Source organism: Anas acuta, chromosome 19 (assembly GCF_963932015.1).
Source record: "Anas acuta chromosome 19, bAnaAcu1.1, whole genome shotgun sequence".
NCBI lineage: Eukaryota > Metazoa > Chordata > Aves > Anseriformes > Anatidae > Anas > Anas acuta.
In genome coordinates, this window is record NC_088997.1 from 5,058,522 (window position 1) to 5,082,545 (window position 24,024).

Here is a 24,024-nt window from a genome sequence, read left to right on the forward strand (position 1 = left end):
CCCCGCCGCCACAAACACCCGGGCATGGCGCTGGCCCCATGGGGACACACGGGGTTTGGGGACACACGTGGCCTGGGGACACGGACAGCCACGGTCCTGCACGGGGAGGTGACACGGCCCTCTTGGGGACACATGGCTGAGGGATTTGTCCCTCAGGGAACCGTATGTGACACGGGGACCACACGCGGCTGGGGGGTGGCCCAGCACCCCTGTCCCCATGGGGCTGCCACCCCCGACACCCACAGCCCACCCCCTGGGCACCAGTTTGCAACCAGTAGCTCCCAGTTTGGGGGTGCACAAGCCACAGATGGAGTGGGGGGGGGCTCACGGTGGCCACCCCATTGCCTTCAACACAAAGGCGCCCCCCGGGAGCCCCCTGTCCTCGTGTCCCCAACGTGTCAAAGCCTCACCAGGCTGGCACGGAGCTGCTGGGGGGGGACCGAGCCCCCCCACACCCCACTGAGGGGGGGTGAAGGGGTTATGGGGCCGCCCCCGCTGTGCCCTGCAGATTCGAGATATGCAGATGAGCCCCGGCAGCTCCTATAAATCGGGGGCAGAGCCGGCACCCCACAGAACCAGCGGGGTGGGGGGCCCGGCAGCACCCCGCCAGGTGGGTGCCAGCAATGGGGGGACCCCCCTGTGCTCGTGGGGGGGGGACAAGACCCTATTCTCCTCTGCTCCCGCCGCCCCGGGCTGGATATCATCGTATACTGTAAGTTGGCTATGAGACACTACAGTATAGATGATGTACTCCCCCGGGCTGCACCCCGCCACCGCACCGAGAGGACCGCGACGCGGGGCACGGAGGGGACGGGGAATTGGGGTGGGGGGGATTTAGGGATTTTCGGGGCACCCCAAGTGTGCGGGGCAACGCTGGATGCAGCCAGGGAACGCGGCCGGCGGGGAAACCGTTACCATTACTGAGTTTAGTAATGGTAATGGTTCTGCCGCCGGCCGGGCACGCGGCACGGCTCGGCACGGACCCGCAGATGGACCCCCCCCCGGAATGGGTTTGGGGGCAATAAAGGCGCTCGCGGCACCACGGCTCTGGGTTTCCTTCTTTTTTTGTGCCCCCAGGGTGCTGGGGTCTGCTGGGGCTCCGGGGTGTGGGGTGGGACAGGGCGCCCTGCGGGGAATTTGGGTGCAGGGGGTGCGGGCAGGGTGCTGGGAGCACTGGGGTGTGTCACGGGGGGCACTGGGGAGCACTGGGAGGCACCTTAAGGGGCACTGGGGAGCAGTGGGAGGCACTGGGGTGTGTTGTGGGAGACTTGGGGAGCACTGGGGTGCAGTGGGGCACTGGGGTGCATTACAGGGGGGAATTGGGAGCGCTGGGGCTCACTGGGGAGCACTGAGGGAAATGGGCTGGGCTGCAGGGGGTACTGGGATGGACTGGGGGGTGCTACAGGGGTACTGGGATGGATTGGGGTGCACTGGGCTGGACTGGGGAGTGCTGCAGGGGGTATCGGAACAGACTGGGGTGCACTGGGCTGGACTGGGGAGTGCTGCAGGGGGTACTGGGACGGACTGGGGTGCACTGGGATGAACTGGGAGGGTGCAGCAGAAGGCAGGGGACTGCATGGCAGAAGACACAGAGCACACTGGGGTGCACCGGGCTGTGTGGCAGGGGACACTGGGAGCACTGGGAGCACTGGGCACACTGGGAGCACTGGGCGCACTGGGAGCACTGGAAGCACTGGGCGCACTGGGAGCACTGGACACACTGGGAGCACTGGACACACTGGGCGCACTGGGAGCACTGGGAGCACTGGACACACTGGGAGCACTGGGTGCACTGGGAGCACTGGGAGCACTGGGCGCTCCTGCAACACACGGAGCGGCCGGCAGGGGGCGCTCCGCCACAAGCCCCGCCCACTCCACGTAAGCCCCGCCCACTCCGTTCAAGCCCCGCCCACCCCACCCCCACCCCCTCCCGCCCATTTTAACCCCGCCCGCCAGCCTCCCGCTTCCTTCCCACAACCCCTCGCGGCGCAGCGCGGCGCTCTGCCCCACCCCCTCCCCGTCTCTATGCTCCCCGCCCCCTCTCAGCCAATGGGCGCGGGCGGCGGCGGCGTTCCCGCCCTGCCCCGCGGCGGGGCAAGATGGCGGCGCCCGGCGCTGTGGCGGCGGCGGGCAGGGCCCTGAGCCGGGCCCTGAGGGCAGCGGCGGCGGCGGGGGCGCGTCCCGGGGGGGCAGGTGGGGAACGGGGGCCTGGAGCCGGGGCCTTGGGGTTGGGGGACCCGGGACCGGAGCCATCGGGGGTCACCGGGGCCGGTCCCGTGTGTGTGAGGCGGGGTCCGGCCCAGCGGCCCTCTGTGAGGGGGCAGCCGGCTGGGCTTCGTGGGAACGGTTCCCCTCAGTTTTGGGGCGTTTTCGGTACGATTTGGAGTTTTTGCTGCTTTTTCAGCTCGTCCCCTGGAGAGTCGGGCCCTCAGGGGGCTCGGTGTCCGCTGCAGCGGGAGCAGCTCCGCGCTCGGCAGCATCCTGGGCATCCCCGCCGAGAAACCGAGCAGCGCTCTGGGCCAGCACCCGCCGCCCGTGGCCACCAGTAAAGGTGAGTGGTACCAGCCTGGGGCTGCCCCTGGGGCTGTCAGTGGGGATTTAGCAACATTCGGGCTCTTTCTAACCCCACAGAGGAGCAAAAACGGCTGTTACGGGACCGGCCTGACCAGCCCCAGAACCCCAAGGTTTTAAGAATCGCCATCATTGGAGCGCCAAATGCCGGGAAGTCCACGCTCTCTAACCAGCTCTTGGGCAGAAAGGTACTGAACACTATTATAACAGCACCAAATTCAGGCTGCTAAATCCCTTTTTTCACGTGTCTTGGATGTGTAATGTTTTTAATTTCTTGCAGGTTTTCCCTGTCTCAAAGAAAGTGCACACAACCCGATGCAAAGCCCAGGGAGTCATCACGTTTGAGGACACCCAGCTGGTGAGTTTCCAGCGCTGCCGAAATGATGTGCCTGAGGCAGCAGGGAGTGCTAGCCAGATAGCAAAGGATTTTCTCATTTGTATCTCTTACAAAATGAATCACGCAGATGTAAGTTCTAGTTCTGCCACTGGCTGCAGGCAGACTGACAGGATCTGTTTGTTTTTTCCTTCCTAGGTCATTCTGGACACGCCTGGCCTCACCAGTCCCTTGAAAGCCAAAAGGTATCGCTGCTGCTGCAGGGAGAGATGGGGTTCTGTTGAGTTGAGGTTTGATAGAGCAGAAAGCGATGAGTCTGTAAAATAGAAAGGGCAGGAACTTCTATTTTTAGCCTCGTTTTGGTTTCTCACCTTTTTATTGTTGCTATTTCAGCAGCACGCAGAGCCTGTAGAATCCCTCCAGCCCCATTGTGTGTTTGATTCTGTGTGTGTGTGCACTGAGGGCTGTTGTAGCCAGCAAGGCAGCTCGGCGTGAGCTGGGACGATGGAAAGTTCTGCTTCCTCCCCTGCAGGGGGAAGGAAAATGGTGGTCGTCCACCTCACGTCTGGCTTACCCATCTGCCTTTGTCTTTCAGGCATAAACTAGAAGAGGCCATGCTGACAGACCCATGGGACAGCATGAAACATGCAGATTTAGGTGGGTGCTCAAGTTCCTTTGCATCAAGCCAAACCCTTTATCTGCCACAGAAACTTAGAGCCCTCCTACTGCGGTATCTGGATGCGTTACTGGGCAGTAAGGGCAGTCCTGGGAGCATGATCTAGGAGGGAGGAGGGAAGGGCATTGAAAAAACTTGAATTATTTCACGAAGGGAGGGGATTAGTGTTGTCTGATGCTAAGGTCTGAAGCCTGAGTTAATGTATGGGCATGGATGTTGCATTTTAGAACGTGTGATCTCTTTAGAACAGCAAGTATAAATTGGGTTTATTGTTTTATCAATTAAAACACTCCTTTTTGGCTCCATCTGCATGCTGTCCTCTACAAGAGAGAAGTAGCAGCAGGAGGGAATGATTCAACCACGGGCTGCAAGGAAGCTTAAAACTAAGGTTTTGGAAAACACAGGTTCGTTATATTTCCCTCACTTTCCTGGCAGTTCTGGTTTTGGTGGACGTGTCGGATCACTGGACACGAAACTGTCTGAGCCAAGAGGTGCTGAAGTGTCTTTCTGAGTTTCCTCACGTCCCCAGCATCCTGGTTCTGAACAAGGTAAATGAGAAGCTCGTTTGTCCTGCCTTTAGCAGTCAGTCATGCTGGTGTGTTTCCGGGTATGTCAAAGGACACTGATTTTCCTCTCCACTGCAAAATATTTGTGTGTTTATGTGTCTGTGTTGCACACACACGTGTCCCTGCAGCTGTCTGCTGCAAAACAGAATTTAAATCAGCCTGGAAACAACCGCTGGTCCAACAGTGGAGCTGGCCAGCTGTCTGCTTCAGCTGCAGATGTCCTGGTGCAGCTGCTGGCCCTGGGGGGAATCTTTCAGTTCCCCAACAGCCAGGGTCCGGATGCCAGCCTCATTTGGAACCAGTTTGTGATACCTCTCTCTCGTACCAGGTGGATCTGTTGAAGAAGAAGTACATCCTGCTGGAACTCGTAACTGAGCTAACAGAGGGAACTGTAAATGGAAAGAAGCTGGAAGTGAGGTCTCCATTTAAACATAACCTGAGTTCTTCAGCAAAAACTGTTCTTAAAAACACTCAGGCTTCTCCACCTGAGAACCGGGCCCACGAGTCTCCTTGTCTGCAGGAAACAGTTAAAGCCCAAGAAGGCTCTGGCTTGGATAGCAGCAGTGACACGAGGGCTCCTGAGCATGGTATTGCCACAGAAACACAAGGGCCAAAGCCCCATGAATGCAGAGATCTAAAAAACAGGAAGGGCTGGCCACGCTTCCAGGAGATCTTCATGCTGGCAGCTCTCACAGGAGAGGAGGTGGATACGCTGAAGGTAACTGCAGCCTGAGCTGCTGTTAGGCTGTGAAACACCTCGTGGCACCCTAGGGCTTCTTACTGAGCTGCTCCTCCTGTGAGGAGCCAGCAGAGCTGCTGTCCTTGGCCTGGGGTGGGTCTGTGCTGCGGGCTGTGTTCTCTTTTGACATCTCCAGAGTTTTCTGTCTTAGTTGAGGCTCCCCAAATAGCAGCCTGTCCTTAATGATGGACACCCAATGTAGCATCACGCAGCTGCGAGTAGTACTGTAGGCTTTTGTAGCTCATACAAATGGCTTAGGGAGGTGTGACATTTGGGATTGTTTCAGTTTCAGAAGCTTCCCTTTCTCCATTCCATGCCAAAGATATTACACCACCGCCCTGGTGGCTAGCAGGAGCATCCTCATAGCAACTCACCACAGAGCTTTGTGGTGCTACAAGCACGGCACGCGGCAGCTAACGGGTGTGTGATGGGTGTTCTGTGCTGACAGCGCTACCTCCTGATGCAAGCCAAGCCAGGCCCGTGGGAGTTTCACAGCGGGGTCCTGACCAGCCAGTCCCCTCAAGAGATCTGTGACAATATCATCAGGGAGAAGATTCTGGAGTACCTGCCCCTGGAGGTGCCCTACGGTGTGACTCAGGTGGGAAGCGTGTGCAAGCGGACGTGCCTTCAAGTTATTTTGTTGGCAGTTTGATGAAAATTTCTTTTTTTTTTTTTTTTTTTGAGTTTGTGAAATCTGCCAGACCCTTCACAGGCCACGTGGGATGACCTGGGACTTGTGTGTCGGGCAGCGAGACCCCTTCTGTGTTTTAAGTGGGGTCACGCATGTGCATGTGCCAGGGAGCTAAGCTTTAGTCTGTGAAAGAGTCACATTTGTGGCTCCGGAGATCCTGTGCTGAATTGTGAGTCCTGTGCTGAGCTGCTGGGTTTGTGCTTGCTGTTGCAGGTGACAGAGCTGTGGGAGGAAGGGCCAAGCGGAGAGCTCCTCATTGTGCAGAACCTCGTGGTCCCAAGAAAGTCTCATATGGTGAGTAAGAGAGAGCTGGGGAGCGTGAGAGGAGGCCCCCTAGCTTCTGCACGTGTGCACTCTTGCTGTGTTAGACACCTCCTCCCTCAGCAGTGGGCTCTGTTTTGGAAAGATCAAGGTCTGTGACAGTCACAGGCCGTTCAGTAACACCTTGCACCTTTCTGAAGCAATCAGTTGCCCATGGTTTGGTTGTAGGACATCTCTGGCTGCTGTATTCTATATGCTTCTGTGCCTGCTCCCTTGTTTTCTTAGGTGACTCCTCCCCACAGGAAGAATGAGAGTGATGGTGTTCTCTCTGGGTTTTCATACAGATGATGTTGATTGGAAAAAGAGGTACAGTTATCAGCAAGATCGCTCAGGAGGCTGGCCAGGACCTGATGAACGCTTTCCTCTGTGATGTCCGCTTGAAGCTCAAGGTGGAGGTGAAGAGTTGAACTCTTTGAGGAGGCTCTGGCAGCCGTTGAGCTCTGTGGTCATGCAGAGAAACCAGTCCCAATTTGTGCTGCAGGTATCTTAACACCTTTGCTCAATCCAGAAACAGGAGGATGGAGTCCAGATAGTGGGCTGAAGTAGAATATATTATTCTTTGGGGAATGGCCCAAATGGAAATAAACTCTACAGATCTTCTACGAGGCCTTATCGTATGGAAACGGGACGCACATCGGAGAACCTGGTGCGTGTGTGGTTGTAGCACTGCATTTGCAGAGCTGTCATCTGCTTCTGGGCTGTGTCCCACATCCCTGCTGCCAAGCGTTTGTGGCTGGAAGTTCAGGATGACTTGAGTCAAGAGTCTGGCTCAAAAAGGGAAGGGTGAATATTGTGATTCTTCGAAGTGTGGGGGAACATCTCCTGTCCTTTAGCAAAGGGTCGCAGTGAAGAATTATTAGCACACGTTTATCATCTCTTCTGAAGGCTGAGTGATGCCAGCCGTGGTAATGCAGGAGGAAGGGGCTACCCCAGCTGTGGGTTCTCATTTCTGTCGTGCTCCTTGCCCTGCACCCTGTTGTTGGTTGTGAGTAGAGCTGTGAGGGAGTCAGTATTGCCCAGGGAGCTTGAGTTGGAAGAGTTTGCTGGCTAGCAGAAACATTCTCATAATGGAGTGGGGCAGAGAGCTCTGAAACTCTATAGGTCATGAAGGCCAGTGGTTTCCAGCTCCTGTGTTGGAGCTCTTGCCACAGGTGTGTGTGCACCTTCCTCTTAAATGACTGCCAGCTACTTCTTGAATTTTGACCTTTTCTATGCTTTAGCTAATAAAAATGTGTTCCTTCTCTTTACCCTGGCATCCTTCCCCTCAGTGTCCTAGGCAGTTCACTGCTCCTGGCAGGTGGTGCTGACTCAGGAGGGATGTGCCTGGTGACACCCTCTTCTGAGTGGATTATTGAAGAAGCAGAGAAATGGAGCTTGGACTGTGATCTGTTCCTGGTGTGTATGCGAGCTGCTTCCCTGACTGCAGGTGAAGGGAGCAGAGAGGCCAGAGAACTGCTCCCTGGACACACAAGAATTTGCTGGAGCATATTTGTAAGAAAGGCATGCAGAGCAGGGAATAGGTGTCCTCCTGCCTCGACACATCTTGGTTTCAGTGCCCAGTGGTGTCCTGGCTTTACACCCATTTGGATGTTTGGCTAATGAATGAACATTGAGGGATTTGGTCTGAAGATGCCTCTAGCAGCATTGCGTAGGTGCTTGCTTCAGAAGGGCTAGTTAGTCATGCAGAAACAGATGGCAACCCTTTTCTTAGGGACTTGAATAGTTTATTACAGGAACATTACTACAGAGTCATTACTCTTTGCACCAAGGTTGCAGACTGGAAGTTAGAGACCATCAGAGCTGAAGAAGAGGCCAAAGTTGGGGCAGCAGCTCAGGCTGGGGGGGCTGCTGAGGTTGGAAAGTGGCTGGCACGGGTCAGGGTGTGGGCAAAGCTTTTGCAGGCTGAGCAAAGGGGGCTGGGGGCGCTTAGTGGTGCTGTGTGCTGCTTTGGGTGTGGGGCTGAGCCTGTGGGCTTGAGTTCAGGCTCAATTTTTGCAGTGCTGAATAGTTTCCTTCCAGAAATTAGGGTGAAATCCCGTGTGCTGTTACAAACCGACACCTCTGGGCTGAAGGGAGAGATCTGGAGGGGTCTTCTGGGGGTTCCTACAGGGAACCCAAACCCTTTGAGGTAATGTTGGCGGGAGGGTGAGGGTTGGAAAACACCTCCAAGATCATTTAGTCCAACCCTAATGATTTTATGACTCTGTGATTGTACTCTGTCAGCACAAGTACCGTGTCCCTGTCCCTGTGTGGGGAGCTCTGCGTTACTGCCCTCCTCACGGCCACCACAGCCCCCTGAAGAAGCCCCCGGGCGCCATGTCACCGCGCCTGTCTGCGTCCCCCCCTTCCCTTCTGTACCCCATCTCCTTCATTTTTATTAAAAACCAAACAAAAACTCAACAGCGAGCCGCTTTTCCGTCACAAATCCACACATTTTATTCCTCAACCGCGTAACCCCCCCCCGCCCCTCAGCCCGCCTCCCGCCCTTTAATGGCGGCCGCGCGGTGGCGCTGTCATGGCGGCGGGGCCGCTGAGGGGAGGAGGGAGGAGGCGGAGGAGGAGGAGGAGGAGGAGGGGGCGCTGTAATGGCGGCGGGGCGGGGCGGCGGGGGCCGTTGGCGGGCGGGGCGCATGCGCGGCAGCTCCTGGCGCAGCCACCACGGCCGGGGCGGGCGGCGGCGGCGGCGGAGGAGGAGGAGGAGGAGGAGGAAGGGGGGGAGCGGCGGGGCCGGCACGGGCACAGCGGCGGCGGCGCCATGAGGCCCGGGCAGGGGCACCGAGAGTAAGTGCGGGGCCTCCAGGAGGTGTGTGGTGGGGTGGGGTGGGGGGGGGGGCACAAGCGGCGAGCTGGGCTTTTCCGTTCTTTCCCCCCCCCCCCATCGCCTCTTTTCCTCATTGTCCTTCCCGGTTTCTCCCCTCCACACACGCATCCTCACGCCGCCTGTCGCGATAGGGGGAGTGTCGCGACAGCGCGCGCGGGACAAAAGGTGTAATGGTGACAGAGAGAAGAGGGGGGGGGGGGGGAGTGAGGGCTGCGGCCTGAGCGGAGCCCGCCGGTACCGCCCGGGGGGGGGGGCTCCAGGCTCCACGGGCCCCCCCCCCCCTCCTCACACAGCCCCGGTGCCCGCCTCAGGAGGGGCCCGCACGGGCTCGGCCCGGCCCCAACGGGAGGCCCCGGGGCCCGGTTCCTAAAGGGGGGGGCTCCCCGGTTCTGCCCTCCCCGGGGAGCTTCGCAGCGATTCCTTTGTGCCACGGTTCCCCGGAGGCACCGGGGAGGGGGTGTGTGGAAAATGGGGGGGGGGGGGGGAAAGGAGCTGGAGCGGCTTCTCGGCGGCGCGGTTTTGCAAGAGCCATTGTTAACGCCGCCCTGGGCCCTCTGATTTCCTGCCAGCCCTTTTTCTCTGGAGCACCTGAACGGGAAGCGGAACGGCGGAGCGTGAAGGGGAAAGCCAAAAAAATAATGCAAAAACGCACAAAAAAAAAAAAAACAACAAACAAAACCAGCGCAGAAATACAGCTGGAGGAGGTGCGGCCGGGCTGCTTGCGGGAGGTGAAGTGCTTGAAAAGCTCTGGGCTGTGTGGCGTGGGGCTGGCCGAGGTGCGCTGCCCTCGCTGACATTGCCTCTCCCAGCCCGGTACCGCCCGTAGGATAAATCCCCTGCAGCCCGGTTCTGGCCTTGCCTGGTTCAGGAACACTTTGCACCCACTTTTTGGGATGGTCCTAACCATTCTCGTTCATTTTCATCACGACTAAACTCACGAGCAAACGTAGGCTCGCTTAGAAAACTTTTTCCCGTAAGGCTTTTACCTCTTTGCTGCTTTGTTTTCGGGGTAGCTGTAAGAGAGCAGCACCCCGCAGGGCTCCTGAGCGATGTCTGTGCCGGAGCAGCGAGGATACCTTCAAATAACTCCTCCTGAGCTCTGTGGGCTCTCTGTATGTGCTGGAGGAACTTTGTCTGATTCAGTCCTTTTGGTGCTGCTGCCTTGGCAGGAGCAGAGCCGTGCTGGTTGCTTTTTCCTCCCTGCGCACGCGTTTCCAAGCGGGTCTTTGCCACCTGAATCTGGACTTGTTAGAGCCCAGCCTTACTCATTTCACGTGGATGGGAAGCAGCGGCAGAGCACTTGCAGTTTTTCACCCAAAATAAGCTTAGAAAGCTTTTCTGTAGAGGGAAAAGCCATCATGGACTGAATTCAGTGGACGTTTCATTCTTTTATTTTCTGAAAACACACCTGAAAGCTGCTCTTGTGACAGCACGATCCTGTAATCTGTGCTCACAGAGACCTGATCCTCACGTCAGGCTCCTCGACTCGATGAAAGTGGAAAGGGCTGATGCTGAAAGAGGTTAAAAACGCGAGGAGGAGCGGAGCTGCCTTAGCTAGGAAGTGCATTCATTTAAGTAGATTTATAAGGCAGCGGGGAAGATGTTGTTGAAACATATTACAGATATTAGAGATGAAGAGAACAAGGTCTCGCCGCCTGCAGCAGCCCAGGGAGCAAAGGATGCAGAAGCAGCAGGCAGGTGGGTCTGGAGCGGTGCAAAACAGGTCCAAGAGGACCTGAAAAGGGGAGAAAAAAAGCAGCAGGAACGGAAAGCAAGCACAGGAAAATTGACTGTTTGGTAGATTTTGGTAGAGGAGGTTTTGGATCACAAACAAGTATGAGTCAGGACAAAAGGAGAGTGGGATTTACAATAAATATAGGATTGTTCCGCAATAAATACAGCTTTCAGGGGGAAAAGCTTCCAGAAAAGAAAGGCTGTATCTGTTTTTTTCAAGTGCTCTTTACACGGCGCGGTCGGGTAGAATTTCTGAGGTGAGGAAATCAGAGATTGACCCTCTTCGGGGAGAGTCCTAAGCAGAGCTGGAGCTGGGAGAGCAGTTGATGAATAGGCTGTAGTTTCTCTCTGCTATTTTAAGAAGCCACATCGAGTTCAAGTCTACCCGGCCTGATGGTCTAGAGAGGAAAGATGCCTATCAGTGGAACCCAAATTAAGCAAAACCAGATAAATCTGACAGAACGGATGACACGGGAAGGGATGACTGCTGAGAGATGCTGGCATGTTTTCTGGGCCTTCATGCTCGGCGTGTGTTTTTTATTTGTTGCCTTACGTGGCTTTTGAAGTGTAAAAAAAAAAATTAGATCTCGTTTTGTGCTGAGATAAAAGAGCAGGCGTGTGCTGAAATCCTCACAAGGCGCAGTTCTGCTTTGGAATTGACATCGAGCAGTGACCTTACTTCGGGCACCCGCTCTCATTTGGGGAATTTCTCCAGCGGATAAATAATGCACTTAGCACCAAACGCACGCCGTTTAATAAGGTGGTATTTTTGATCCCCCCTTTCCATTCACTTTGCAAATAGATTCACGCTTTTTCTGCTTTAGCACAGCCTGAGGTGCTCTTGCTGTTAATAACATCAGAAGTACGTTGGAGAGCGTCCACGCAGGATTGTCTTTCTCTCCAAACATCAAATTAAAACCCCCTTTTGTTCTTTGCAGCTTGGCTATCTGCCGTAATTCGGTCTTATTTGTATTTGTTTCAAGTTGTCCTCTGACAGAGACACTGCTTTAGCTACGTTTGCTTCTGGGAACTGTTACTGGAGATGAAGAGGAGAAGTAAGGCTTCTGTCGAGGAGCGAGGTATCTGTGCTCTCCAGAAATGCAGGCTGCTTTAAGGTGTGTGTGAGGTTTAATTTGTCTTCTCAGCTGCACACACCGAAACACCACGATATGGGATGGAAACTCCTTGTTTCCTCCTTCACTTTTCCCTTCCACCGTGGCTCGTCCATTCACGGTTATTCTTCCCCGTTTTCACCCTTGACTCATTCCTGGCTGGCCCACAGGGATGGAGAGGGCAGAGGCACGCTCCTGCCACCCCAAAACCTCTTTTTGGGGTGAGAAAAGAGAGCCCTGAGCCAGAACGTCCCGCACCCGTGCTGCTCAGCACCCCAATCTGCAGCAGGCGAGCTGTGGCAGCGAGGGGAGGCGCTGATTGATGGGGACGGGCGATGAAGTCATGTCCATGTCGCGTTTCTCTAAAGCCTGGTCATTTCCAGGATTCCAGGATTTATGGAATTACTAACCACCCCACTGAGAGCGGAGCCAAAGCTCAGCTTGCCTGATTTATTTAGCAGACGGCTGGAACTTTTAAAGAACCGCCTCAGGAGCACGTAGCAGTTCTCTGAGACACCACAGCCACCGTTTGAGTATCAGGCTGCTTGTCCTTCATCCCGCTGGAGCCTCTGGGGTGGGTTTTGGGGTGAGATGCTGCTGGAGGTGAGGACAGGTTTCAGAGGCTGGTGAAATCTGGAAGGGACTGCGTTTGAAGCTTTTTCTGGCTGGAAAGCGAAGAATTTCAACCCGTTGTTTGTGCGTTGTGCCACTTCCCCGCTGCATTTTGTGACTTGTGGTAAAATCTTAATCATAATGGGCTCTGTGAGCAATTTTTAATTGCACAGCATCGGTTTGACTATGAATGCTCGAAGGAGTTTGTCACACTGTTCATCTTTTTTTTGTTGTTTTGCAAATACTGAGTCAGCTACCGAGGAACAGAGGTACTCAAAGGTGTCCTGCCAGCTGGGATCCTCACAGGTTGTTTTTTTAAACGTGCCCAAAGATATTTTCCTGTGGATTGCGTTCTTCAAAAGCTAAACTTCCTATCCAAAAAACAGGAGCTTGGCCTCAGTCAACCTGAGCCGGGTTCAGTTTGGGACTGCCAGAGACTGGCAGGATCTTTGGCTGCCTCTTTCGGCTTTTGATTTAAATTGGGCATTTTAAAGAAGCAGTGACTGTGGCCCACGGCTGATCCAGCTTTACAGACCCTGCAGACCCTTTTCCAGTGCAGTCTGTCTGCCATCACGCCTCCCCCCTTATTTTTTATGTGATTTATTGTTAGGATTTTCTCCGGTAGTGCTCAGAAACGATGCTCAGTTTGTGGATTCCCAGCGTGTAACTCGTTGATGCTGTGCTTGAAGATCCAAGTTCCCTGGCTTTGTGAAGAAAACAGCGATATTTTGTTACCGGGCTCATCTCACAGGAGTTTCGTTTGGTGGGGTGAGGCTTTAAAGTTTTCAAACCACACAGGGCAGCAGAAGCGAGCTGCTGGCTTCTTTATTTGTTCGGAGGTAGCTGAGCTGCTCCGGGCTTCTAACGAGATGCACTGACGGGCGTACTACAGGGAAATGTGTTAGAAACGAGGATTTCTGTAAACACAGCGCATCCCAGACGAGGCTCGCGGGGAGATTTTGTCGAACGGCTCCAGGCGCCGCATCCTGCCTCCGGAGGGAGCGGATCCTGACCGCCCCCAGCTCGCAGCCGCCGTGCGGTGAGTGAGGGATTTGTAGGTTCGTAGCGATGCGGTGCAGGGAAGGTGAACCAGGCAAGCGGAGCTATTTTTAGTATTTAAAAAAAAAAAAAAAACACTCAAAAAGCGATCCACCAGGCGATACGCTGCTGACGTCTGCAGCGCAGACAACCCAATTAGGGAGCTGTATATTGTTTCCAGCAGGATTCTGATTGTTTCTAATTCGGGAACCACGTGAGGGCGAGTGGAAATAGGTGAGGGGATGCGCTTTGCTGCTCGGAGCCCGTCTCCCTTTCGCTTCTTTTCTGCAATTTCGCCTCTCAGACTCGAGCTGTCTCCCCGTCCTGTGCTCAGCAGCTAGGATGGGAGCCAGGCTCTGCCTGCCCCCTAATTCCACCCTGTCGGGTGGATGGAGGCAGGGAAAAATCACTTGGGGCTTGAGGGAGAGCGCAGTGGAAGAAGAAGCGGTACGTGGTTTCGTTTGCTCTTGCCTGCAGAAGTCAGGATGGAGCTCCGCAGGGTTTGTTCGCTTCCTGACCCCCCTGCATCCTCGGCTGTGTCCTGCGATCCCTCTTCTCGCTGTCAGCTTGCTTAAAAACTTGGAACGTGCCTTTTGGAGGACTCGCGTCCCGCAGCCCTGCCCTTTCCTGTGGCTGTTGTCTCGCCGCTCGTTTTGTTCCTCTCCGTAGGCAGCTCCTGCACGCAGAAGGCTTTGAAAAGTGTCCTACGGTGGCTGTCTCAAGCCAATCCCATAAATCTGTGTATTTCAGATTCCATTGGATGGAAAGGGCGTTGTGTCAGCCTTTCCAAAAAAATGGAAACTCCACTCCCCGGAGTAACTTCCTCCTCTGCTGATCTATTATTTTAGCATGGAACGGGAAAAAAAAAAACACGTAACACCTGGAAAGGGGAGCCCTTCGCCCAGTTTCTTACTCCACTCTCCAGCAAAGTCTTTCGTCTCTGATGGTTTGAGGGGCAAAGAGCCATTTAGGGGATGACTGAGGATGCTTGGGCTTCGTTGTGGAAGGGAACCGTGGGCATTTGCTGGCTGCCTTTATCCGCTCCCCAGCCTGTTGTGCACTTCCAGGAGAGCTTGGCTTTTCTGGAACAGGCGATGTGTTCCTAGAGCTGGTAATTCCTGTGTTCTTTGACTTCAGGTTGTTCACAGCCGTGCTGAGCGTTCGTGAATGAATGTGGAGGAAAATCAATAAGTGAAAAGGCCGAAGCGGGCAAGGGGGAGCAGCTCTTCCCAGTGCCTTTCTTCCTGGTGGTGCCATTGTCTGAGCCGAGTTCTTTTTGGTGGTTAAATTTAGAAATGGCTTGGTTTGGGAACAAGTGACTTTTAAGAGACTTTCTTGAAGACTTCTGTGTAGTGAAATCCCAGGGAGATTCGATGCTCTGCTGCTCTCATATGTGTTGAGATCCTTTTGCAAGGCTCCAGGGTGCCGTTTCTCCCCATACTTCCCCCAGTACCTTCCAGAAATGTGTTTATTTCCCAGTGAAAGCTCCAGCAACGTTCCTGAAGCCTCTTGCACCTTCCCATCTCTCGTTCCTCTCCATGACCAAGGTGGTATTTATAGAATTACTGGGTTGTGAAAATAAGCCAAAGGTTTCTAAAACCTAAATCCAATTTCTGTGATGGATCTCATCAGCGCTGGTTATTGAAATGCTCTGGGAATGGAACACGTGCGCTTTAAAAAGCGGTCTGAATGCTATGGTTAATACTTCTGCTGTATATTCTCTCCTATTTACCACTCATTTCCAGCACAGCTTAGCCTAATAGTTCCGGGCAGCTTCTTACTCGCAGCGTGTCAATTAGCCAAGCTGCAGATGAAGGACAGGAGAGGCTTCTCCGAGTGTGACAGCGTGCTATACATTTCAGCCACTTAACATCCAGCCAAGGCAGGAGAGAATTAAGGTTTTCCATGCTCCCATCTAGCGTGCACGAGGGAAATTGCACCTAGGGTTAAATCCCAGCCGCTGTAGCAGTTCCCCGTAGCAAAGATCGTATCATTTGCTGGTCCTGGTTAATCAGTGGGTGCTGCAGGGCTGTGTGGCATCCCAGGGCTGGCAGATTTGGGCTCCAGGTAGCTTTGTGATGCCCGTTTCTGCTTGTCCTGTTTGCTTGTCATCCCGTGCTGGAGGTTGAGCCGCTTGATTTAGGAATTACTGCCGCCGAAATCAAATGAAAGCGGTTGCTCAGCTGTTTAGGAGCCAATTAAATCGGATTTTATTCCGATGCAGCACTGCCCGTGAAAGCACAGAAACCTCCATCTGTGGAGGAAAGTGAGATCTGGAGATGCTTGGTGGTTCTTTTATTGTAATCCACACGCTGGAGAGCTCGGCTCACCCAGTAACACCCAGGGCAGAAGTTACTCCAAGGGTGTCTGGAAATAAAACACAGACCCCAATCACCCCGTGTGGACCCTCGGACGTGGCTGCTGCCTGAGGACCAAATTCAGCGAGGGTGGGGGAGTTTCTCTTGTTCGCAGCGCTTTTGGGGAGTATAATTTATTTACTACCCTCTGGTAGCTTTCAGAGATGGAGCTGAGGGCTCTTTGGGGAAAGGAGGCTTTAAAGCAGTGGCTGTGATGTCCCAAGGGATCAGCGTTCCCCTTCGGTGAGTTTCCAGTGCCAGTTTCCCCATTTCCACAGGGTGTTCATGCGGAGATGCCTCGGGGAATGGTGCCAGGAACCTGGTAGGGACGTTGTGGCAGGGGGCTGTGCTATTTTTACTGCCTGGTGGTGTCAGAAAACACCCTGAGAAACCTTACAGCCCTACACTGTTAGCAATAAGGACAGCAAATGAAGAAGGAATCGGGTGCTTTTCATTACGTGTGACAATTAAAATACATCTCGACTGTGATGGCTCTTCCTAGGAGAAATGCCACTGCCCATCCTGGGTTTATTTTCACAATTCTACTCTATATGTGACGTCTCCTGTGGGCCGGGGAGGTGCTGGCTGTGACTGTTTCAATATTAAAGGTCTGGTTTGCCTTCTTTTTTATTAAAAATAAATCAGATATGATGCCGATATAATTTTATTTCTGCTAACCAGACAAGCCTGCACTCGCCGGCTCGTGGATTTGCAGCGTCTGTCTCTGTCAGGATCACAGATACGGAGGAAATGATTTATTCTGCTTTCCAGAGCTTCGATAAAACCCTACCTGGTTTTGTGCAGATGGCTCCGAGCAGATAACGCGTCGCCCAGCCACTCGTGGAGAGCACCCAGCGTTCGTACCAAATCCTCAAGGTATCGGTAACACCGAGCTGGACACTGCGTTTGTGCTGGTCTCTCCCTTCAGCTGGTGGAATGAATCGCCAAATGCAGAGTGGATTTGTCCTGCAGCCACCCAAACACCACAAAACACGCGCTGATCCTGCACAGCTCCCTGCTGGGAACCAGTTGTGGCACTGGGGGCCCACCTCCAGCCACGGGCGCTCAGAGGAACCCAAATTCCCCCCTGCAAACCCCAGCCACGAGGTCTGCAAGGCTCCCTGCGCTCTTGGGAATCACACATTGATACCCAGACAAGGGCTTTGGGGTCGGGGATGGCAAATCAGTGGGGTGGCATAGGGCAGGAGCCTCGGATTTGGGGCTTTTGGGATTTTTGGGGGGGTACCTGCTGCTCTGCCCGACCTTTCCCTCAGATGCTGCAGCAGAGCACATTAAGGCAGCTTCTAGCGGTGGCACTAATTCTAAATAAATGTTTACTAAACACCATTAATGGCTTTAAAATGTTTTAGGAATACTTATTAGTCCTTCAGCCTGGCTTGGTGAAGGGAGCCCGTCTCCATGGGGGGCTGCCATTTTAATGCCTCCCAGCAGGAGGCCTATTGGGCTGATGCAAATGAGGTTGGGAAAAGTAGGCTAAGCCACGAAAAGTCCCAGAGATGGCGAAATTTTAAACGCTTAAGGTGACTTGTTTTTCAAATTAGTGACATTTCTACCATCGCTTAAACACGGTGCTTTATTCCCTTTCATTCTCCCACCCTGGTTCCTTGTTGCTGACGGCCTCGGCTCCGTTTGCTCTTGCCTCTGCTCCTCAAAATGGAAGCTGTGCTCCTTTTGCTGTTTTATCCCCAGCAAGGTGCTCGGAAATACGCCACGTGCTGCGTTTTGCTGCATCGTTAGGAGTGCTTGTTGTTGTTGCGCCGGGGTTAATTTTTTTTCTGTTCTGTTAGCATTCCTAGGGACTGAAGGTTAAACTCAGCTCCTGTAAACTCCGGGGATTTGCAGGATGCTTCCTGGCAAGGTGATTAAATTCGGGCAGGCAGAAAGGGACGAGCTCGCAAATGGGCGAAGATCAGTGCTGGTGCCCAGAGGACTGGATGTCAGGAGAGAAGGCGCTGGGATTTGCAGCGGGATGATGTGTTTACGGGCTCCACCTTCCATCCAGCTCCTGGCTGGTAGCAAAAACCCCCAAAAGCACCTGGAGAGGGGGTTCTGCTCCTCCAGCCCTCGCCACGGATGCGATGGAGAGCCACCTGCCCTGTCCTCGCATGCATGAAGGAAAAAGAAGAGCAGAAGGCAGGCAATAAACCCCCCGTGCCACTGAAACCCAGCAGCACCGGGGTGCAGCCGCCGTCCCCACCTCCTGCTGAAATAAAGGAGTCTTTCTAAAGTCTGCGGGGGATCCCAAAACCAGCAGTGCTGTGCCCCATCCCCATCTGCCTCTGCCTCCAGCTCCTCCGGGCAGCGAGCGCGGCAGCGAAGCAACACTCGTGGCACCTTCCAGCTCACAGGTTTCATTTAATCTTCTTAATTTTTAGTAGAAAATTCATATTAAACCAGCACATCTCCAACGTGACTTTGCCTGCGTGGATGAGGACCCCCAACTCGTGTTTGCGGTGGAGAAGAGCGCCGAATCCTCCAGTGGGGGCTTGAGCCGTAGGGCTGTCACCATCTCTGTGCCCAGCTCTGCTTTAAGCAGCACCGAGTGTGGTTTGATTTCAAATGCACGTCTCCAGGAGTCGTGCTCCGCAGCAGGAGGCTGTTTGCGTGCCGTGCTGCTCGGATAAACGTCGGGGAGCTGGGGATTTCCGCGTGGAGCAAGTGATCAGCATGGAACTGACCCCACAGGGGTCAGTGCACGGTGCCCAGGGCCGAATCCCAATTTTATGAGGACTTCAGCAAATATTAGGTGAAACAACTCAGGGTTTCAATTAAAAACCTATTTTCAGTTGGTTTTTGCTCTAGAAACTAGTGAGGCAGAGCCAGGAGGGATGGGGCCGTAGCTTTGCTGCAGTTTACGTCCCGTAGCCTCCAAAACTAAACCTGCAGCAGGAAGGTCTGCTCTGCGAGCTGATGCTATCTTTCTCCTCCAGATAGGTTCTGGGAGAGCAAACTGCATTCCTTAGCTCCTGCAAACCTTTTTAATTGTTTTTTTTTTCTCTCCCAACCTTAGCCTGATACTATCTCGTAAGTAATTGTTGCATCATACTTGCTTTATCCTCCACTGGGAAGGGAGATAATTGCTTTCTGCTTTTTAATGGGTAGTGTTTGGGAAGCCTGCGAGCTCCGAGGTGCAGATGAGCAGTGCAGCAGCTCTCGCGACACTCGCACGTTTCTTCAAGCTCTCCTAAACCCTGATGGGCAGGGAAAAGGAGGAGAAGGGAGGCACGGCCGGGAAGAACCTACTCCGGAACCGAGCAGCAGCCATGGAGTTACTCGTAGACCCTAAAAGAAAAGGAAAGCCACTGGTCATGGTGTGCCTTGTATTTGGGGACGTCTCCTCTGTGGGAATATTCAGCCAGCCTCCCCTTATGAAGTAGTATTATGTGAGATTAATTATTCATAGCCAGTTTAATTCTTCTTTCTTGCATATTTAATTCTAAGAGCGTGCTGGATGTCGCAGTGATTTCCCAGAAGAAAAAAGGAAAACCATGCAGGTACAGGTATATAGTCTGCAATGTGTCCGAGCTCAGCTTTGTTGGTTCATTTTGGGGCAGAACGGGGTAGTATCAGATGTTTCTTGTGGGGAAACAATGATGCAGAATCACGATCTTGCTTAAACTTTCCAGCTGAATTCTTGAAGTTGAAATAGCTGGCTTGATTTTTGCTGATGACACGTACGTTGTCTTGCTAATTTTATGAGAATTAAAGCTTAATGGGAGGGAGAATGTGACTTATTTCCTTTATCAAAAACTTTGGAAGTGCCTCTCGACTCCTTTCAGAAGACGAAGGAGGGGAATAAGATTTTCACTGAGTCTTTTTCAGCGATCAGAACAGCAGTGCCAAATGCTCGCGTGATGAAGATTTTTCTTTAAAGTTTGGGATAGAAGGCTGGGATAAAGACTTAGTGCTCGAGGTGAGAAAATCCCGGGGAGATGTTTCGCCGTTCGCCTTCTGATTTGCGTTGTCATCCTTCTGGAGCTGCTCGAGGCTGGCTGGAACCGAATCCCTGGCGCTGGGAGGGCAGGATTTGTGCTCCGCCGTTGACCGTAGGAGTCGAAACTTCTGAAAAATCTGTTTACAACGTGTCTGAGCCGGCGGAGAGAGGACACAGCAGAGACTGCTATCTGTTTACTGCTCGGATAAGGAGGTGGAATAGATTGCTGGCCTGTTTGTGAACTCTGCTTAATGAATGGTTGCTAGGCAAATTGCATCTCAATCAGTTTAATCCTCGAGATGTCATTTACAGGTCTGCTCTTTGTGAGGCCGGGGCTGTGCTCTCGCACGCCGTGCGGGCCAGAAATTGCCAGCAAAGCAGCTTAGGGCAGCGTGCTCCAAAATGCAGCCTCCACGAGTTGCTGAGCAGCAGCCGTCGTAGGGCCGTCGCCTCGCGGCCACGCGCCGGCCGAGATGCTCGGCGACGCACGGGAGGCAGCAGCAGCTCTTCGGGATGGGATCCTGACTCCTCGGCGCTGGATTGAGATGAAAGGAGATGTTTCCAAACAGGGACTGCATCGCCGCGTGGATGGGAGGTATTTCTGGTGAGTTAGCTCAGGGTCCTGTGTGATTTTGGGGTGCACACGTGGGATGTGATGAACTCTGGCGGATAGCTGGAGGTGAGAGCTGGTAGGAGCTCTCTGGAGCTGCCTGGAGGCTGGGACCAGCCTCAGTGACCCACCGGTGTTGGGGAAAGGGCACGGGACTGTTGCATAAAGTCTTGAGCTGCTGAAACCGTGGACTTTCTCCCTCCGAATCAGGAGAGGACCGACTAATTGCCTCTGCTGGTATGCGTTACCTCCATGCTGCAGGCTCATGGCTTAGTCCAAAGGCAAAACTTTGCTAACGCAGTTAAGCTTTAACAGCCCCTTTGTCATGAAAGATAACAAAATACGTGTTTTATTGGGTTTCCCACAACAGAGCTTAATCTCACTGCAATCAGAGCGTTGTTCTCCGCATGACTGCACCTCCCTCTCGATGGCAGTCTGTCCTCTTTAAGCTCCGCATGCCGTGGCACCGAGCGCTGTAAACGGAGGCTGGAAAAGACTGGACTTGTTGAGACATTTTGGAGGTGTTTGCGGTGGCTGCGCCTTGATATGAAACCTCCTTTGTGCGGCAGGGTTATTAAAAGTGCCACTGAAAGCATCGCACACGAGGGCCTTGGCACTGGATGTGTGCAGCTTTTGTGTTAACTCCGAAACACGACGAAAATCGTGGGGAAAGATCGCCATAAAACGTGGGGAGCACACGCAGAATATTCCACCTCGGTCGCCAGCAGAATGAGAGCAGAGCTCTCGCGTCTTGCTGCCGATGGGAAGGGGAGTGCTGAACAGAAGACTTTGTGATCAGCGAGTGCTTCTCATGCAAATGAAGATTTTTTTATTTTTTTTTTTTACATGCTGCTGAATCAGGGGCTTGTGCAGCGAGCGCGGCGCAGGAGTGATAAGATCACTTTGTCATAGCTTGAAATTCTGCCCAGCGAGTCTGTCAGAGCGCTGAGACGGGCGAGAAGCACTCTTGTGACGAGGGCACGCAGCAGTAACTGAGCTAATATTTGGGGCAGGGCTTTTCCTTCACGGCACGCTCTGTCCTGGGTGATCTGCCACGTGTCGACAGCCTGCGTGTCGAAGCAGTGAGGAGCTGGGACGGGCGGGTGACCCTGCGTGGCAGCAGAGTCGTAAAAGCTCCGGTTCCTGCTGGCATCCCGGTGCTGTTTGTGCCTGCACGTTGCAGAATTTCATCTTTGCTGCAGGTCGGGAGCCACGAGCCTTGTTTGGAGGCTCTGCTGGGGATGTGCCGTGTCGCTGAGCCTCATGCTGACTCTGCACAGGCTCTGCCCGTTGCGTGGCTGCGTTTTCCTGCAAAGAGCACCCATCCAGGCCCACCTCTGTTGCCCTTCCCGTTGTATTTATTAGCTAGCACCGTCTTCCCTGCCTCCTTTCATTCTCAGAACCAGTTTGGTTTAATGAGGACCGTGGCTGCCAACAAGCAAATGGATGGGGGCAGTTAAACCCGGCGTCTAAATCTCCCCCTGCAGATGGGTGGCGTTCGGCATCCTGATGTGACCTTGGGAGAAGTTCCCTGGCGTGTTCCTTTCCCTCTCTATTTATCTCTCTTGCTGTGTAGCAGCTTTTCTTACAGAGCAGCATCTGAGCTATTGGAAATCTGTCCTCGCTTCTCTTCCGCTCTCCGGAGACATTGTCAGCATAACACCCAAGCTCCGAGATTGAGGGCTGAATATTCTTGCTTTCGCACAATCAGGAGGCATTCACTCCAGGAGCAAGGTGGGAAGGAGCTTCAAGATGTAGGGCTGAGGTTTTCTGTCGCTTTTCAGCCCGTGATTATGAATAGTCTTGGTGAGGAAGGTCAAAGGCTTCTCACATGAGATGCCCCAGGATGTGTGCGTGGAGCATCCGTCGCAGCACGCAGCACAGGAGGCAGAAATGCACTCAAACAGCCGTCAGGTTTCAGCGCGGGGCTGTTCGTGCTTGGAGGTGTCAGCTGAAGAGCCTGGGAACAGATCTGCTGCTCAGTTCCGCGCTCCCTGATTCCTGCCCTCCTCGTCAGGACGTCCTTTCTGACCCCTGCATGTTCCTGGAGAGTTTCGGAGCGGTAGGACGCAACCTTTTTCCCTTTTTTCCTAGGTTTCTCATGCAAATTACGGTGCGGATTATTCAGCGTTTAAAATCTGGTTCACGCTGGCTTCTGAATTTCATTTAAAATAAACATCTGGAGAGCTGTTTGATCCCCTGGGCGCGACTGTTCGTCTGCCTCACGTGTTAAAATGACTCCTGCTTCATTTTTAGCGAAAGGCAAAGAGCTCGGCCGTGCTAACCCAGAGGAAACGGCTCACCTTGTGCAGCCAGTCATTCCCACAAGCACGCAGCCCACCCGGCAGGTATTTAAAACCCTTCCTCTCAGGGAGGGGGGCAGCTGCGGCCGTCTGGTTTTCCCCTGCTGCCTTTTGGGGCCTGCAAGAACCCGTGCTCTGGTTTGTACTCCGCAAAACCTCCTCCTCCTGTGCCCAGCGTGGATCAGAGAGGATGCTCTGGGCGAGGAGAAAGAATTACCTGCTGGTAATCCTCAGCGGGCAGCACAGAGCCTGCCTCTGGAGGATTGTCTCACACCGCTGCTACCTCGCAGTCGGATCTGGGGAGCAGAGTCCCGGAGGGAGGAGCAGGTTATTTACCCCAATAGCCGTTGCATTGTGAGCGTTTTCTCTGTGTCGTCAGGAGCTCGCTCCTCTGCTCTTCGCTGGAGACTTCAAATGTGTGCCCCTGGCGAGAGTGCTGGGTACATGCTTCCTGTGCCTTTCTTGCTTTGAAATGGGTTCCTGTTGCTCTTTGGCAGACCCTGAAGGCAGCGATCTGTGGAAAGAGCGCATTCAGAGCCAGAGTGACTTTACCTCTTTGTTTTCTCTCTTTATTTATGCCTCTGTGGGATCAGCTGGTCCCGCATTATGTGTGAAGTAGTTAAAATTTAGCCTGCATCTGTAGGATGTGATTTCTTTCTCCCCCCCCCTCCCAGTCCCCAGTTGCTTTGATCAAATCAAATAAAAAAGCCGCGCTTTCATTTCTGGTTCTGTAGTTTCAAAGCCAATCTCTTGACATGCTCTAGCAGTCTGGACCCGAGTCCTTTTTTTTTTTTTCCTTCCTTCATCCAAAGTCACACTGTGTCTTGTGCCTTTCTCCGTATCAGCAGTTAGGATCTGCGCTGGCTTTTATCTGAATCAAAAGACAAATGGAAGAGGGCAAGACACTGCAGGAACGGGGAGCAGGCTCACGTGTGCGATGGAAATATGTAATCGTTCCGTGCAGGCTGCCATATGGAGGACAGACCCATTTCTGTATTGAATATTTGGAGCCTGTGCTTCCAGAAATGCGCGTTTAGAGTTTAGGCTTTGAAGGCTGGCTAATCCCCCCAGCAGCTAATACCGACATAAAACTCTGGGATGTCAAGCCTTTCCCTCTAAACGCTGTTTTTTTTTGGTGGTGGTGGAGTTGTTTTATTTTTTGCATGTGTCAAACATACGAAGCAACACCGAATTTGAGAAATTAGCATTGAGATGCTCCGTAAGCATTTTATTTTTGTCTGTGTCCCCGTGCGGGTCAGCGCTGCGTGGCCGTGAGACACAGGAGGAGAATCCAGAGCTTCATCCAGCATCCTAAAAGCACCCTCTAAACCTCATTCCTGGAAGACCACATCTCCACTCGGGGCCAGGATCCCGGCTAAGCCCCAGATCCTACTGAAATACCCGTTCCTCAGCACGATGAGCATCCTGGTTGGTGTCATCCCTATCGAAATCCAAACCGTGTCTGGTGGCATTTGTGATTCTGCAGCACGCATTGCTTTCGCAGAGCTGGAGCGCCCTGAGCAAAGCGTGCTGCTCTTTGCATTAAGGAGTCGGATTGAGCTATTCAAAGCAGGTTGATAAATT

The 24,024-nt window shown here is 53.5% G+C and overlaps 2 protein-coding genes across 3 annotated transcripts in view; both read left to right on the forward strand.

Moving 5' to 3' along the window:
- Window positions 1–2,032: 2,032 nt before the first annotated feature.
- ERAL1 (Era like 12S mitochondrial rRNA chaperone 1) lies at window positions 2,033–7,145 on the forward strand. The gene is made up of 11 exons (XM_068656211.1): window positions 2,033–2,193; window positions 2,405–2,551; window positions 2,632–2,759; window positions 2,852–2,929; window positions 3,104–3,150; window positions 3,501–3,562; window positions 4,017–4,129; window positions 4,476–4,865; window positions 5,335–5,484; window positions 5,791–5,871; window positions 6,183–7,145. Exons 1-11 carry the CDS (start codon window positions 2,100–2,102, stop codon window positions 6,303–6,305), a joined length of 1,413 nt encoding a protein of 470 aa, XP_068512312.1. The 5' UTR covers window positions 2,033–2,099; the 3' UTR covers window positions 6,306–7,145.
- Window positions 7,146–8,518: 1,373 nt separating this feature from the next.
- FAM222B (family with sequence similarity 222 member B) overlaps window positions 8,519–24,024 on the forward strand; it is a 34,911-nt gene continuing 19,405 nt past the window's right edge. Inside the window, exon 1 of one of the 2 annotated variants that reach the window (XM_068656210.1) lies at window positions 8,519–8,679. The gene's annotated coding sequence lies outside the window, so the exon portion shown is untranslated. The remainder of the gene's footprint in view (window positions 8,680–24,024) is intronic. The other variant, XM_068656207.1, reaches the window with a different exon arrangement.

What these genes read in the sequence shown, in the direction of transcription:
- ERAL1 (XM_068656211.1), top strand. Translation starts at nt 2,100, where the DNA reads ATGGCGGCGCCCGGCGCTGTGGCGGCGGCGGGCAGGGCCCTGAGCCGG. An exon ending in GGCGCGTCCCGGGGGGGCAG is followed by an intron (nt 2,194 to 2,404) that starts GTGGGGAACGGG and finishes CTGCTTTTTCAG; the next exon opens with CTCGTCCCCTGGAGAGTCGG. An exon ending in AGTCCCTTGAAAGCCAAAAG is followed by an intron (nt 3,151 to 3,500) that starts GTATCGCTGCTG and finishes TTTGTCTTTCAG; the next exon opens with GCATAAACTAGAAGAGGCCA.